Source organism: Engystomops pustulosus, chromosome 11, assembly GCF_040894005.1.
Source record: "Engystomops pustulosus chromosome 11, aEngPut4.maternal, whole genome shotgun sequence".
Classification (NCBI taxonomy): Eukaryota; Metazoa; Chordata; class Amphibia; order Anura; family Leptodactylidae; genus Engystomops; species Engystomops pustulosus.
In genome coordinates, this window is record NC_092421.1 from 26,898,547 (window position 1) to 26,914,380 (window position 15,834).

Below are 15,834 nucleotides of genomic sequence, written 5' to 3' on the forward strand. Positions count from 1 at the left end.
TATTATTATGTTTAGTCCCAGGGGTTGGCTTTGGTTTGACTTGACTGTGCTGCAGACTGCTCAGCTTTTAGCCCCCACCTTTGTGCTTCTGTACACCTCCTCCCACTTTGTGTCAGATCACCAGGCTGTGACCTCTGAGAAGGAGGGAGTAGCTGTACAGCAGCACAAAGGTGGGGGCTGAGGAGACTGCAGCACAGAAAATTACATGTGTTTTTTTTTTTTTTGTTAAATGCATCCAATCCAAATCCCAACTCCTGGGACTACAAAGAGGATTCTGTCAGGATGCAAGGTAAGTAATAGCACAATTACCGGTATATTGTAATGCAAATGCTTAAAGAAAGCAGAAAGACATATTTGCAATGCAACTGTAATGGGCTTTTGTAACCTGTCTTCAGTGAAAATGAGGTCCCTTGGGACGGGTTCCCTTTTAAGCAATGTACCTCTTCATTGTTATCTGTATACTTTATTAGCCTGCTAGGATCTTTGTTTACCCCTAAAAATACTATCAATTTGTAAATATGGATCACCCACAGGGTCTTCCTACAGGGTAATCTCAATCCCCCCATCAATTAAAGTAAAAATCTCCAGTTCTGATATATTTTTATTTCCTTTGTCACACTCAAAGAAGGATTGAGTTTTCCAAGAATGGTCAATTCTCTGCCATAACTCGCTCCAGGCTGTTGTGGCAACTGATGGGCGCCCCATGCGCCGTCACTGGTCAAGTTTGACCGAGGCACCAAACATGTTATCTTTAGTGTTTACTGCTGGTAGTTTAATGACGGGTTTCTGCTGTAAAATCTACCAGCAGAGGGTTTGGGGGGTGAGGGCTGGTCTGTAAGGTAACACAATTTTATAAAATATTCTAACCATAAATGATATTTTGATTTAAAAATCTTTGCTATGACCAAGCTGTTCTTACAGCCGTGATGTAAACCTTGTCTCCAGGAGGAGGCAGTTCCCCTTGTGTTTTGTTTTGATTTTAAGGAAATTTATAATCAAAAATCTACCTATTATGCCTCTTTCATTACCTTATCCGGTGATGGTTTCTTATCTACTCTACGCTTTTTCTTGCTAATTTGGTAAATTTCTGCAGGGGCTACTGGGGCATGGAGTAGCTTCTTCAGTGATGCTGAGCAAAGCCTACTCCATACACCACTAGCCTCTTCGAACCCTCCCTACCTACACGTCCTACTGATACTACTGTCGTGGCCCTGGCTCCTTGAGTGGTGCTCCCGTGGGCACTAAATGCTGAGCTCACGTGCAGAGCTCCAAAGGAGCCAGGGATGCAGGAGGGTGGAGGGATTGCAGAGGCTGCTGGGGTGAGGAGTAGCCGTTGTTCCCGCTCAGTTGTCAAGCTACTCCATGCCACAGCGGCCTCTGGTGAAAATTTGCATATTAGCTAAATAAATAGTATAATAATATAATAGTTTACCTTATCTTATGATAGTTTCTAAGCTAAAGAGAGATAAGGGTTTAGAAGGAACCTAACATTAGATCTACATTAGTAGGTAGATTTCTGATGGTAGGTTTCCTTCAACCTGGAACAATGAAGATTACAGCAATTCCATGAACAACTTTCCACCATATTCATACATTTAATCTTATTAAATGGAGAAAAGTCTCTGGCGGGCACAGCCCCAACGATACCGCCGACAGCCCAACGCGTGGCCCGACTCTCCAGGGGCAGGGGTGATCACGGCAGGACTTTCCAGCGGTTCGGCTTGAGAAAGCACCACAGTGCGTGAAACGGCCCCGTTGCCGGAACCTGTCTGTTTACCCCCCTGCATGCTTCCCCACCAATAAAGGACGCTTTTCATGCTTTTGGAACCGGTGAGTGCCGTCATCTCTTTCTATGTTTATACATTTAATCTTTCCTCATAACTGAGACCCTCCCTTGTCATTTTTGTGGCTCTGTTGTATCCTCTCCATCTTCAGGGCATCCATTTTGGGAACTGGTGTCCAGAGGTTATCTGCATATTTTGGGTGAGGCCAAACCAATACTTTGTACAGTGGTAATATTTTCTACTGAAATGATACTTGTTGGTGCCAATGGATAGTAGTGGATAGTAAAAGCGTCACTCAGGGCAGCCTGGGAAAAGCAATCAGAGCAGAGGGGAGCAGTGTGGAACGTCTCTCTTGTCTAAATTAAGCAAATATTTAAGTGCTAAAGTCATTAAAAAGAATTAATGGTTTCACTGTTATGAAAAATTAAAAGAAAAAAAACATTTGGTACCAATTACAACTACACCATGTCCCAAAAAAGCAAGCCAAAATACAGGCCAGCATGTGATTGCGTTTCAAGATTGTATTTTAACCCCTTAATGACCGCCCTATCGGGTTTTTACGGCGGTCATTAAGGGTACTTCTTCTGATGCGATGCCTTTCTACGGCGGCGCATCAGAAGAAGTTTTCGCGACACCGGGTCTCGCTGGTGCCGGTGTCGGGCTGTGATATCACAGCCCAGACCCGGCACTAACACCCGGGATCGGAAAAACTCCGATCCCGGGTGTTTAACCCCTTGCACGCCGCGGTCAAGCATGACCGCGGCGTGCAAGTGTGTCCCCCGTGGATCGGACCCCCCCGGTGTGCTTACCGGGGGATCCGATCCCTCCTGCCGCTGCCCCGGGTTCCGACGAGTGACCCGGGGCTGTCGGCTCCTCTTCTCACCGGGTCCTGCCTTCCTGGCAGGACCCGGCTGTAAGTAACTGAGCATGCGCAGCATGCTCAGTTACTTTCACTATACACTGCAATACAAGTGTATTGCAGTGTAAAGGCTTGAATAAGCGATCGGATGATCGCTTATTCAAGCCAAGAAGTAGAAAATGTAAAAAAGTAAAAAAAAAAAAAATTAAATCTTTTTATAATATAATTAAATAAATAAATAAAATAAAAGTCCCATAATCTCCCCAGTAACACATAAAATGCAAATAAAGTATATAAAACACAAAACACGTACATATTTGGTATCACCGCGTCCGTATTAATCTGTACAATAAATCTAAATCAATATTGAACCCGCTCGGTGAACTACGTAAAAAAAAACTCGAAAAACTTCCCATAATATACAATTTTTCATCAAACACCATCACAAAAAATGTTCTAAAAAGTGATCAAAAAAAGTTACGGTACCTAGTATGATACGACTGAAAAGAACAACTGTTTTCGCAAAAAATAAGCCCTCAACCAGATCTGACAACAGAAAAATACAGAAGTTATGGCCCTGAAAAGTTGTCAATAGTAAAAACAATGCGATTTTCTCCAATATTGGTTTTGCTCAGGAAAATTGAGCAAAATAAGAAAAACTATATAAATGAGGTATCACCGCGTCCGTATTAATCTGTACAATAAATCTAAATCAATATTGAACCCGCTCGGTGAACTACGTAAAAAAAAACTCGAAAAACTTCCCATAATATACAATTTTTTATCAAACACCATCACAAAAAATGTTCTAAAAAGTTACGGTACCTAATATGATACGACTGAAAAGAACAACTGTTTTCGCAAAAAATAAGCCCTCAACCAGATCTGACAACAGAAAAATACAGAAGTTATGGCCCTGAAAAGTTGTCAATAGTAAAAACAATGCGATTTTCTCCAATATTGGTTTTGCTCAGGAAAATTGAGCAAAATAAGAAAAACTATATAAATGAGGTATCACCGCAATCGTAGTGAACCAGAGAATAAAGATAAAATATTATTTTTACGTTACGGTGAGCGGGGGGGGGGGGGGGGGAAATGCTCACAATCCAAAATAAAAATTGATGATTTTGTTTGTGTCCCCCTTGAAATAGTTAATAAAATCTCATGAATAAGCTTTAGACTCCCAAAATAAATTATTTATACATTGTATCTCATCCCATAAAAAATAAGCCCTCATATGATCGCATTACCAAAAAAAATAAAAATTTATAGGTCGTACAATGTGACAATACAAATCTGCTGTGGACGGCGCCTCCATTCATTCTATACTCGGCCGTGCGCCCGTACAGCAGTTTACCACCACATATGTGGTATCAGTACACTCGGGAGGAATTGGGCATCAAGCGTTGCAGTGCGTTTCATCATTTTAATTTATTCTGAAAATGTCAGTTTTGGCCTAAATGAATGTATTTCCAAAAAAATTCCATAGTTTCTAAATCGCAGGTCCATATTTTTTAACCCATGTGAAACACTTAAAGGGTTAATGGACTTAATAGAAGTTGTTTTACATATGTTGAGGGGTGAATTTTCTATAGTGGGGTAATTTATGAGGTTTTACTATTATTTAGGCCTCTCAAAGTCACTTGAAAGCTGAGTTGTCCCTCAAAATGTGAGTTATGGCAATTTTCATGAAAATAAGAAAAATCGGACCTAAAGTTATGCGCCTCATAACATAGCAGATATTCTGTAAATGTTAATTATCAAACTTTTTGGGTAGTTTTACTTCCTGTCTGGAAACCAGAACATTTCAAACTTGGAAAATGAAGAATTTTTACAAACTTTTGCCAAATTTTCACTTTTTTTCAGAACGAAACGCAAAACTTATCACTTAAATTTTATAACTAACATGAAGTACAATGTGTCACGAGAAAACATTCTCAAAATCACCAGGATATGTTAAAGCGTTCCGAAGTTATAACCAATTATCGTGAGACATGTCAGATTTGAAAAATCGAGTCTGGTCATTGAGCTGAAAACTAGTGTCGGTGATAAGGGGTTAAAGTGTGTGTTTTCATCACACAAAGCCCCAAAACAGACCTGCCAACTGCGCGGAAAATATAGGCATTTCAACAAGAATAATATCCGGGCTCATCTTTGTAGTTGCGCTTGCTTTAATTGGATAACTGGTGGATGCAATGGTAATCCAGATGGATGGCAAAAGGACATCCAGTATTTAATCTTGTACAGTTTAATTCCATATTTAGTCTTAATGGTTAATATCCTGCAGCTCCCTCTGGATCTGGCCGGTCCACACTTCACTTTGGCTGTGCATGACAATATATTTTCTTGAACTTTTCACATGCCTCCAGGCATCTTCCCCTTTGCTGAACGTGAACTGGAAACGTACAAGAAATCCTTAACTGTTCATGTTAGACATTTTGGAGTGTCCGCTCCTGACACTTGGAAACCCTCAGATACCATCTTTAGCAGGAGACAGTGAATTTCCGTGTTTATACACCGGTGTAGCAGCCAGGTCACCAGACGCCTTGTTGTTAGCAGCATTTACATTGTCTGGCCTCTTATTTATGGAAGGATGTATAATCGTATACAAAGACGTATATTAGCCAGGCGTGAGTTGCTGTTGTAGTGTCATGAATAGGAAGTTGCATGTAAATTTCCAAACTTATTGTCTTGTTTCATACGTTGTTGTTTACACTTTAAGACTGAGGTTTGGAGCCTTGTTCTCATAGTCTCTCATATTTGCTGGAGATAAAAATAGTTAATTGTTCATCACTTATTTATATTTTTTGTCTCTATTACTGAACCTAATGGACGCCATTAGAAGTTGCTGGCTTTGTTGGAGCCCATTGATGTCGTCATGTGATTTATCAACAATGGTGATTGGAACAGAGCATCATTTAGATCCATTTTAATTAATGATGGTGCAGTATGATTATGATTATGATTTTTGGATATGGGATGGACCCAGAGGTCGCACTAACATTTTTCCATAAGGGTAATAATACTCCTCTCACCATTTTTGAGGAGTAATCTCAGCCGAGGAGGAGTGAAATTTTCAGTAATACAAATGTATAACTCCTAGTCGTATATAGTGTTAATAGACTTTTGTTCCATATGACTATGTTTTTACCCTGTACTGTCTTATTTTATTTGTATATGTCCCCTATGATTTGTAAAGCGCTACAGAATATGATGGCGCTATATAAATAAAGATTATTATTATAGATGTCTATTTATAGAAGAAAATTTGTTACAGCCCCTGTTTTTGTAGCTTCTTGGGACAATTATAGTACTATTTGGGGCCGACGCCGACCTCAGACCCCCAACCACCCACAGAGTTGCCAAAGGCTGACGCTGCGCCCAAGACCCCTCCACCCACAGAGAGGGCCAGAGCTGACGCTGGCCCCAGACCCCCACCACCACCCACAGAGAGGGCCAGAGCTGACGCCCGCCCAAGACCCCTCCACCCATAAAGTGGGCCAGAGCTGACGTTGAGCCCCAGACCCCTGCCATCACCCACAGAGTGGGCCAGAGCTGACGTTGAGCCCCAGACCCCTACCATCACCCACAGAGCGGGCCGGAGCTGACGCCGACCCAAGAACCCTCCACCCACAGAGCGGGCCAGGGCTGACGCTGGCCCCAGACCCCCCCCTTCCCCACCACCACCACCCAAAGAGCAGCCCTGCGCGGACACTGAGCCCCAGACCCCACCCACAGGGCCAGAGCCGACGCCGGCCCAAGACCCCACCACCCATAGAGCGGGCCAGGGCTGATGCTGAGCCCCAGACCCCACCCACAGAGCGGGCCAGAGCTGACACTAGCCGCAGACACTCCACCTCCAGGACCCTCTTCCCCCATAGACCTGGCTGATGCCTGACACCGCTAAACTTATTTAATTTTTTTTTTTTGGGGGGGGGGCATAACGCTTTTTTTAAACTGTTTAATTTTTACTTTTAATGTCATTTTTTTGGTTTTTTAATTACATTTTTTTTTTTTTTTTTTTACAAGGTCGCATGTGTTCCCTGCTAAACTTATATATAGATCACAGATCACAGATAACAGTGACCTAATGGTAACAGTCTATTGGATCACTGTTATCAGTGATCTGTATACAGAGTCATGCATATAGCACCTTCCCTGCAGCCTCTCACTGTATACAGGGGCTGCTCTGGCTACAAGATTGGTCTGTCACACAGACAGCCCAATCTTGTTCATAGCTCTGTGTGCACGGTCACACACGGCCATGGGGGGGGGGGATGGGCGGAGCTACTCACTGCTTCAGCTCGCGGCCGATGTAGAACGTCATGTGACCTGTGCTCCGGTCACATGACTTTCCATCGAAGCCGCAAGATAGCTCGGCAGGAGAGGAGGGACGGCACTAGATTGTGGGTGTTGCGGGCGTGAGCTGCGATCCTGGGCATCAAGCGCCGGCAGCCAAGCACCCAGCCGGCAGATAACCACCAAGCGTATTTATACGCTTGGCGGTTTTTTGGAGGGGTAAAATAGCCTCTACAAGCGTCATAGACGCTTGTAGAGGTGTTATCGCGATCTCTGGATGGACCCCCACCTCATCTAATAACAACACATGATATATTTTGTTTAATTAAAGCCATGAACGTATACCTCATAAAATAGTATTCAATCAACCTATTCTGTACAGCCTTCGATTCGCAAAGAGTCATCCCACAGCACGAAGAAGAGGAATCCCCACTCCACCCTGTGGAGGAAACCTCTAGGGAACCCATTCCTCTGGGCTTAGAAGGATAAAGTCTACTTACTCTCATCATAATCCATTAAAAACAATATTACATGGTACAAGATGGTCACGATCCAACATATTATGTACAATAAAGTTTCCATAATTTATATGTAAAATAATTAAACAATTGTAGTAGTAATGGCACAGGGCAGGAAGGGGAGACTTGTTTCTTTATGGTCTTCTGGTGAGAGAAGGAGAAAGAGAGATACAGGACAGGAAGTGACATCTCCTCCTGAGCCCTGCCCCCCTCATATTACCACACCTGACATTACATACTCTGTCCCCTAATAGGCAGCATACATCACATATTTGTCCCCTTAAATTAAAACCATCCCTATTAATTCAATACAATTACATACAAATGTAGGCGTTCTAGGTCCCCCCCCCCCCCATGCCAAAATCATCATCCGGGTTTTCTTGACTTCAGGTTTTATTGGAGTTACTATCGAAGACTGCGGTCACAAAAGCGCAAGTAATCGTTGTTGTAATGCAGCACAATAGGTTCTGGTTACCAATCGCATGCGGTTCCATAGAAACACATATCTGATCGGCTGCGGGCCCGCCTCCGTATACTAGCACTGTTTGTAAATGCAGCACTAGCAGTATGTGTGAACGCACCCTTTGGGTAACCTCCTATAATGCACTGGTGTGTATTAGGGTTATTCTTTGATCTATTTTTCTTAAGGTTTGGGGGTTACTGGTCAGTTCTTCTAGGGTGCTTTTGGAGACTAATGTCCATGGTGGTCCCCCTGGATGGATAGGTGAATGTGTGCCTGGTAGCTAGAGGTCTCACTGTTGGTGTCTACTGCTCTTTTAAGAATTGGAGTCTCTTGTCACCCATATAAATGGAACTGTGGTCAGTCATGTGTACTGAATAGACAGACAACAAAACCTTGAAGCTCAGGTGTGAAGGAAACTGTGATTTTGGATATCCTTTTACAGACGCTCCCAGAACGCACGGGTTCTGAGAGGCGGTGGAAGTTATTTAAAGTTGTCCATAAATCACAGCCCTGAATGGCTTTAAGACCCCGTTCACTAGCCTCGGGGAAACTGAATCTTATCAAACCAGTTAAGCTGCCACCAGTTCTCCTTTAATATAAGCCCGGTCCGTAACGGGATTCTATTAGGTGAAGAACCAACCTGGTAGCTTGTATATGACCATATATCTGGACCCAAGGGTGCCAGAGCCTTGGGAACTGGACCACTATGATCCCTTGAAGATATTAAATCCAAAAATGTAGTTGCCCTAAGGTGAAGATGGACCATAACTCCATAAGTGTCCCTATTCAACGTATTGGTCTTATGTGTTTTATGAATCTTTGGAGACGATGTGGCTGGGGAAATGCTTTGTAGCTCGCCCCCTGCCGAGCCAGAGTTCCTCTGCAGCCTTAGTAGTGTTAGATAGTTACATTGGGCTAATTAAGATGAGGCTGGGGAAAAGTGGGGGATTTGAGTAGTATAAGGCCTCCCTACCCCAGGCCCTATTTATCACATCAGGAAAAATCCTTCAATCGTTACTTGCCATCATCCATGGCGCCATGATGATGAAGGTGCATGATACCTAGCGGTAACTCATTCCCACTACTTCTTCCTTTACACCAATATTTTATTATGGGAATGTTTTGGCTTTTATATAACTGATACATCCATTATGGTGTATTCTACCCAATCTCTAAGCATATAGAAGGATTTGGCGCAGCTGCGTTCCCTATTATGCCATAGCCTGATGAGAACATGTTCCAATGCACCGCTATTAGTGGCCCTGACAGAAGTATTTGGTAATAATGTGTCTCAGAAATTTGACTTGTAAAAACTGACCTGAATAAGACGTTGTGCAAAGTATAATGTACTTGTACCATGCACGTGTCCTGATCACAGCACCAGATAGAGGATGCCCATTTACAGGTCTTGCCACATTCCTAATGCCATATATCCTGCATATGTCCTTCCTACCTCTAACTTAAATGTGCTGTGTTATGTCTTCTCCCAATATCTGTGTTTTGCTTCAGTATTTACAAGCCTAAACTAGTGGTGGATACTACACGGGTATCGTATCGGTACCGGCTGTGGTCAGTCTGTGAAGAGCGGACCATGTTGTCCTGTTTCACAGACCGAATGCACTGCGAAAGACAGGACTGAGGATTTTATTAAACATAAATAAAAATATATCAATTGGAGAACAGTAAAAACATTTGGAAAAAAAAAAGTCCAAATTGATAATTTTTTAAGGAGGTACAGCCGCCCCAAAACATTCCTGCATAAAATAAGCCCTCGTATGACTAAATTAATGGGAAAAATAAAATCTCCCCCCATAAATCCCAGTGGCGCTCTGCTCTGGTGTCCGCTAAGCGCCCCCTTACAGCAGCTTCTGATCACGTGTAGGGTCTTTCCATATTCTGGAGGAATTGTGTTACAAACTGTTGGGTGTATTTTCTCCCTCCATTTCCTTTAGAGAGAATAAGAAGCTTGTGACAAATGCAGAATGACCGGCGGTCTTTAACCCCTAAATGACGTGACCCTTTCTCACCCTCCTGACACGGCCCATTTGTTAAATCTGATGCTGTAAGAAGTGGTTACAACTTTAGAACGCTTTAATGTATCCAGGTGATTTTTAGATTGTTTTCTCGTGTCGGACCGGATTGTCATGTGACCGTCTCTATAGCCAGCCGCAGAACCAACTACTTTATTCACAGCACAGCACAACTGCCTTCTCCCCAGGGTCTCTGGCTGCCTCCGACAGAAATTGCAGTGACATGTAAAGTCAGTGAGAGGTCGGGATCGAATTAAAGGAAATCTATAATCAGATTCAAGCATAATTAAACCAGGGACACTGGCACGGCCGTCTTATGTTTTGTTATCTATAACCTCCTTCCTACCAAAATCGGCTTTTAAAATTATGCTAATGAGCTCTGGGGAGCTTTACCAGAGGCCCCACCATGCTGTAGTTTCACAGGCTGTTCTACTGTCTCCCCTTCTCCCTGCTCACTCAGAAAAGGCCTGTGAATCTACAAGGGCTCTGGTAACAATCTGTAGAGCCCTTATAAACGTTGATTTTTAGAAGGAAGGCGGCCATTGATACAGTAATGTAGCCTGGATCTATGAGTAAGTATTGCTGGTTTATCCTTCTCTATTTTGATTGAAAGACTCGTGAAAGAGATGGACAATAACGTATGCAGACTCTTTTTGTGTGTGTATGTTTTTTCTTTTTATTGCAGACCTAAAGAATAAGTGATGAATGAATGTGATGCTGATATGGGGGAAAAAAAACATGCAGTCACAAACACTGACCCTAAAAGGACTGAGTAAAACAATCAGTGCGCTGTCCTTGGTAATCACGGTTAGGATACATAGGGAAACACATGTGTGAATAAGAGGTTTTCCAATTAACCTGCATGGCATGGCAGCTGTAGCACATGCAAGTGAAAAAAAATAAAATTGGTACATCTTGCATTACTGCTGTCTGCAGACATGTTACCAAAAGATTTGGGGGGGGGGGGGGGGGGAAGCAAAACAATCCCTATTAAACTCCCTGGTGTAATTAGGTAGTAATCTATCTATAATGCAATAGTATTGAAGTATTTTGTATTTGAGTCCTTAGAATAAAAAATTAAAATATCTATAAAGAAGTTATAAAATATTTCTCAATTTACTTTTCCCAGAGTTAATAGTTTGTCATACAGTGAACGTTGCAATATGAAGATTTAATTCCATAGGTGTTGCGGCTGGGGTTTATTTATTTATTTATTTATTTTTTTGCTGAAAAATAACCCTCATATAGCTATGTGTATGAAAAATTAAAAAAAGGTTAAGCTTTTTGGTAATTTCGAGAGTAAAAGAAATGCAAAACGTGGAAAGCTGGACAGGGGTTAAAGAGGTTAAGAGACATCTGGAAATAAGGAGAATAATAGTATGTAAAACTATGGTTACAGTGGAACCTCATAACAAATTTTAGTTTAATCAACAGAATACCCCCACGAAAGAAAACTTTTCAAAAATATTATGGGCGGTCATTTCAAAGAGCTGCTATTGGTTGAGATCTCTGGTGTCCACTGGACTGGCCCGCAGAAATACACGGGAACTTGTTCTAACCACAGCAAGAAGATGTCCAAAAATAACGTTCTTAAACTAAACATAGCTGTAACTATTACCTGCTCATCTCCTCCTGCTCTATAACATGCTGCAAAAAAAGACAGTTTTTTTCACTGTAACAGATTGTGTGTTTTTTTTTTTTTTTTTTTTCAAAGAATAGAAGGGTCTTTAAAATCATCATGTTGTAAACATTACTATTTACAGCTCGTGTGCCCTTTTCTATATGTAATAAACTACAGTTCATAAGTTGGTTGGATCCGTTTGTCCTCTTTCCTTCCTATGCTAAAGTAGCACAGCTTTCCTGTTTCTGTAGAATGGCCGTCTGACCTCGGTTATTGTGTTTCCAATGTTAGCATACGATATGCTGAGTGAAAGTTTGTTGGCTTGGCCAATAGAATCATATTAAAAAAAAAACAAAACAAAACAAAAAAAACAGAACGCAGTCCAGGAACCTAAGAACCAACACTACCCCTTTTGTGTATTCACAAGAAAAAAAATAACTATGCTGTTAATGTGTACTGGATAAAACCTATGTAGGAATTTAATTACATCATTGTGGTGGTGTCTGTTCCCAAGAGAGATCTGCTTCACACGTGACCTATTCTTAGACAGCTGAGTATTTGGTTATATTGTTATAGTTTTCATGAGACTTGCCAGTTATCCAATGGAATTTTAAAGGGGTTTTTAGGAACTGAAACGCAAAAGTTAATAACATGTGTTCATTATTATTGCTTTGCGTTTCCTAAATGCCTTTTATGTTGTAGCCTCTTTGCTCCCTCTGTAGCTCTCGATGGTGCCCAGCGGATTTACTTAAATGGGTTTGCCCATAAAAGAAAGTTCTCATATTTAACCCCCTAGTGATGTTTACACAATAAAGATCATTTTGACCCCTTAGTTTACAGTTTTACTCAGCTTTATTGCTATTTAAACTCCTATCACTCAGTGATGGTCAGTGTAATATTCCAGAGTGTGGGCGGGGACTAAATAAACAGACATTTCATGATTCCTTTGTGCTGTGAGACTGTGCTGACAATGTGCTTAGATTATCAGAGTACAGGGTTTATCTACACTTTTATTTGGCTTCTGAACAGTTTACTAGTATCAGACACACAGAAAAAAAGAGATGAGACCGATGAGAGATAATGAGATCCATGAGATGGATATAAAACACAATGACACTCTCAGCAACTCGCCTGTAACAGCTCTGCTATATGCCCCCCTCCCCTATATAAAGGCCTTATCTGTCTGTAGGTTGTAAAGTGGCTGTGTCTGACCTGGTTTTCTTGTTCCGGGGGGGGGGGGGGCTGTAGGCAGAGAGCACTACATTGTTCAGACAAGAGATGCTATTCATGAGAAGAATATGACTGTAGTCAAAAGATTTCTGGACGTATTCAGGCACAACCAAAATTGTAAACGCCAGGACTGATGGAGACAAGTTGGAATTATATCTGTGAAATGCTGTATTTTTTGTGAAATAGAGATTGTGGTGTTTTGTTATCCTGTGTATATTAAGAATGTTATGGTTATGCTGATTTTAAACATACCTTTGTCAGCATTTTGAATCATTTCAATGGTTTTTATATAACTTTTAATTCCCATTACCCGACTCCCTGCCAGCAGCATGTGGTGAGTCCCAAGAGAGGGGCAGCTGCAGCTTGTGTGCCTGTGCCGGTCTCCTCTACATCATCCAGCTCCCTCTCCCCACTCCATCCCATCATGTACATTGAGCAGGCAGGGGACAGGGGGTGATGGTATAGAGGATGAATGTATGAGGAGACACAGGCACACACTGTCTGCAGCTGCCCCTTCCTGGGACTCGCCACACACTGCTGGCAGGGAGCCAGGTAATTTTAATCAAACTATTATAAACTACTAAAATGATTCAGAATGCTGATAAAGACATTTTTAAAATTGGCATGGCATAGTTGTTTACGTTTATAGGAACCTGTCACCAGCTAATAATTGCACTCCTGGTGACAGGTTTGCTTTAATGCGCCTATGGTGTGTGTGACACTGAATTTCCCAGCACCAACAGTAGAAATGCCCATTCCTGAATACTGCCTAGCTTTTTTTCTCTGTGACCCCCACTACACCCTGCTACCCCCCTCCGGCACCATCTGTTGCGTAAACATGGCTAGATGCTTCCTACATGCTACTCTGATGTAGTTAATAAGTATAGTAAATGGAGTAATAATGTTTTGTGAAACCATAACTTTGCTTTCACATTCTAAGCATTTGCCAACATTATAACCTTATGTTATATTTATTTTGTGTTACAGGTATGCCATGGCATTGTCGAACAACCACATTTGCCCGGTTTCCAATTGGTAAGATTATCAATTGCTTTGATTTGTGTTACACCTTTTATGGCATTAAAAAAATATCTGCTATAAAGGTCCTAAGTAAAATGCTGCTAGTGTCTGCATTGCCACTTTTTTAAACACCTGAACGATGGTGGTACTAAGAAGCGGGCACCCACTGATCTTATATCATTGGTCCATCCTAAGGAAAGTACATCAATATGACAGTCATACGTTTTAATGCTTACAGCTATCGGAATTCAGCGCAGCATGGTAAACCAGGGACACTTACTCATAGATCCAGGCACTGTAACTGTGGTAATCTTCTTCTTATATTTGTTATCCATGGCCTCGTACTTCTAAAATCAACATTTTTAAAATTAAGGTAATCTGAGGGTGTTGGCAGAACCCCTCTGTGCTGCAGCTTCACAGGCTGCTGTTCTCCACCCGTCCCACCTGATGTAATCTCACTGCAGAAGAGAAGGTTTCAGCACACAGATGGAAGGAGAAAGTACTCCTAGCACCCTGTAACAGCTCCCTAAAGCTCTTCAGACTCATTAGCATAATTTTAAAAGTTGACTTTAGAAGGAAGGAGGTTATGGATAACAAATATATAAATATTATTGCAGTCACAGTGCTCGGATCTACGAGTAAGAGTCCCTGGTTTATCATGATGTTTATGGATCCTTTAATGGTCATATAATGCATCACTGTTTGGATAAGATATGGCTCATCTGCTCCCCACTGGTCAGCAATAGGAGGACTATACTCTTTGGGTTTTATTGAAACTTTTTTAGGCTACATTCACACGACCGTATGATTTCTCCAGTCCTGTATTTACGGGCCGTATGAACACGTATATACGTGACGTTTTTCATCCGTATGCAGCACGTATTTAACCCATATTTTATACATGCCCATAGACTTTTAGGGCATACAGAACTGAAATACAGGAGAAAATAGGACATGCTCTATATTTTTATACAGCCAGTATACGGTATGTACACTCCAGTGTCAAAAACGGCTATATAAATGGTTGGACGTATCGTCCATTGAAATGAATGTGGCCGTATGTCACCCGTAAAAAAACGGTACGTATACGGCCGTTTTCATACGTCCGTGTGAATTAGATTGTATTTTATTCTGCTCAGAATTCTTTCTCAAGAAGACAATGCTGGACTTCTCTCTCTCTCTGCAGGAATCCCTTCCCTTATATGACCTCGCCCACAGCAACATTGTTATCTTGTACTATTTTTATTAAGCGATAATCCTGAACATAAAACAACTTTGCCGCGCTGATGTTGGCTGTCATCCTCTCGTTTTAAGGGAAAGCTTTCTAGACAGAATGTTGGCTACGTGTTTCAGATGGATATAAACATTGGGCCTGTCGATTAATCTAGATAGAAGTGTACAGTGTAAGGTTTAGGCTTCTATCCCTAGACATAAGGTTACGGACTATAACCCGAGTGACCATTTTTGGATCTGTTAATCCTGGTGGTGTACACCCTGTAACTCTATAAACTTCTGCACTACTACTTCTGCTGGTTAGCGACATTTGGAACTGTTGATAGTAACAGGACCACTTTGTTCTTGTCAACGCTCCCTATTTTACCCGCCTCACTCCTAGCCAGAAATTTTTTATTTTTCTATTTACTATGGTTTATGAGGGATGTTTTTTTGTGGGTCAATTGTACATCCTTTGTGGTGCATATGACAAATCCCCTTTTTATTATTGGTTCAGTATGATCATTTAGATAACAAATTACATATAATTTTATTAATTAATGTAGCCTCTTGCCACCAATGCATTTTTTCCATTTTGCGTTTGTTTTTTTGCACCCTCTCCTTTCAAGAGCAATAACTTTATTTTTCTTTAAGGGCTTATTTTCTGCTTGGGGGGGGGGGGGGGAAAGCAAAATGCTGTGAAATAGACTAAGCCCGAAAATGCGCATCTTCTTCTTCTTCTTTTTTTTTTTTTTTTATGGCTTTCACTGTATGGTCCAATTGACACCACTCCTTTTA

General features: G+C 41.6%; 1 protein-coding gene across 1 annotated transcript in view; it reads left to right on the forward strand.

Annotated features, from left to right (window-relative positions):
• LOC140106702 (transmembrane protein 150A-like) overlaps positions 1–15,834 on the forward strand; it is a 78,590-nt gene that overhangs the window by 14,897 nt on the left and 47,859 nt on the right. The window contains exon 2 of the mRNA XM_072131297.1: positions 13,792–13,839. Within this exon, the coding sequence (XP_071987398.1) occupies positions 13,792–13,839 (48 nt within the window). The remainder of the gene's footprint in view (positions 1–13,791; positions 13,840–15,834) is intronic.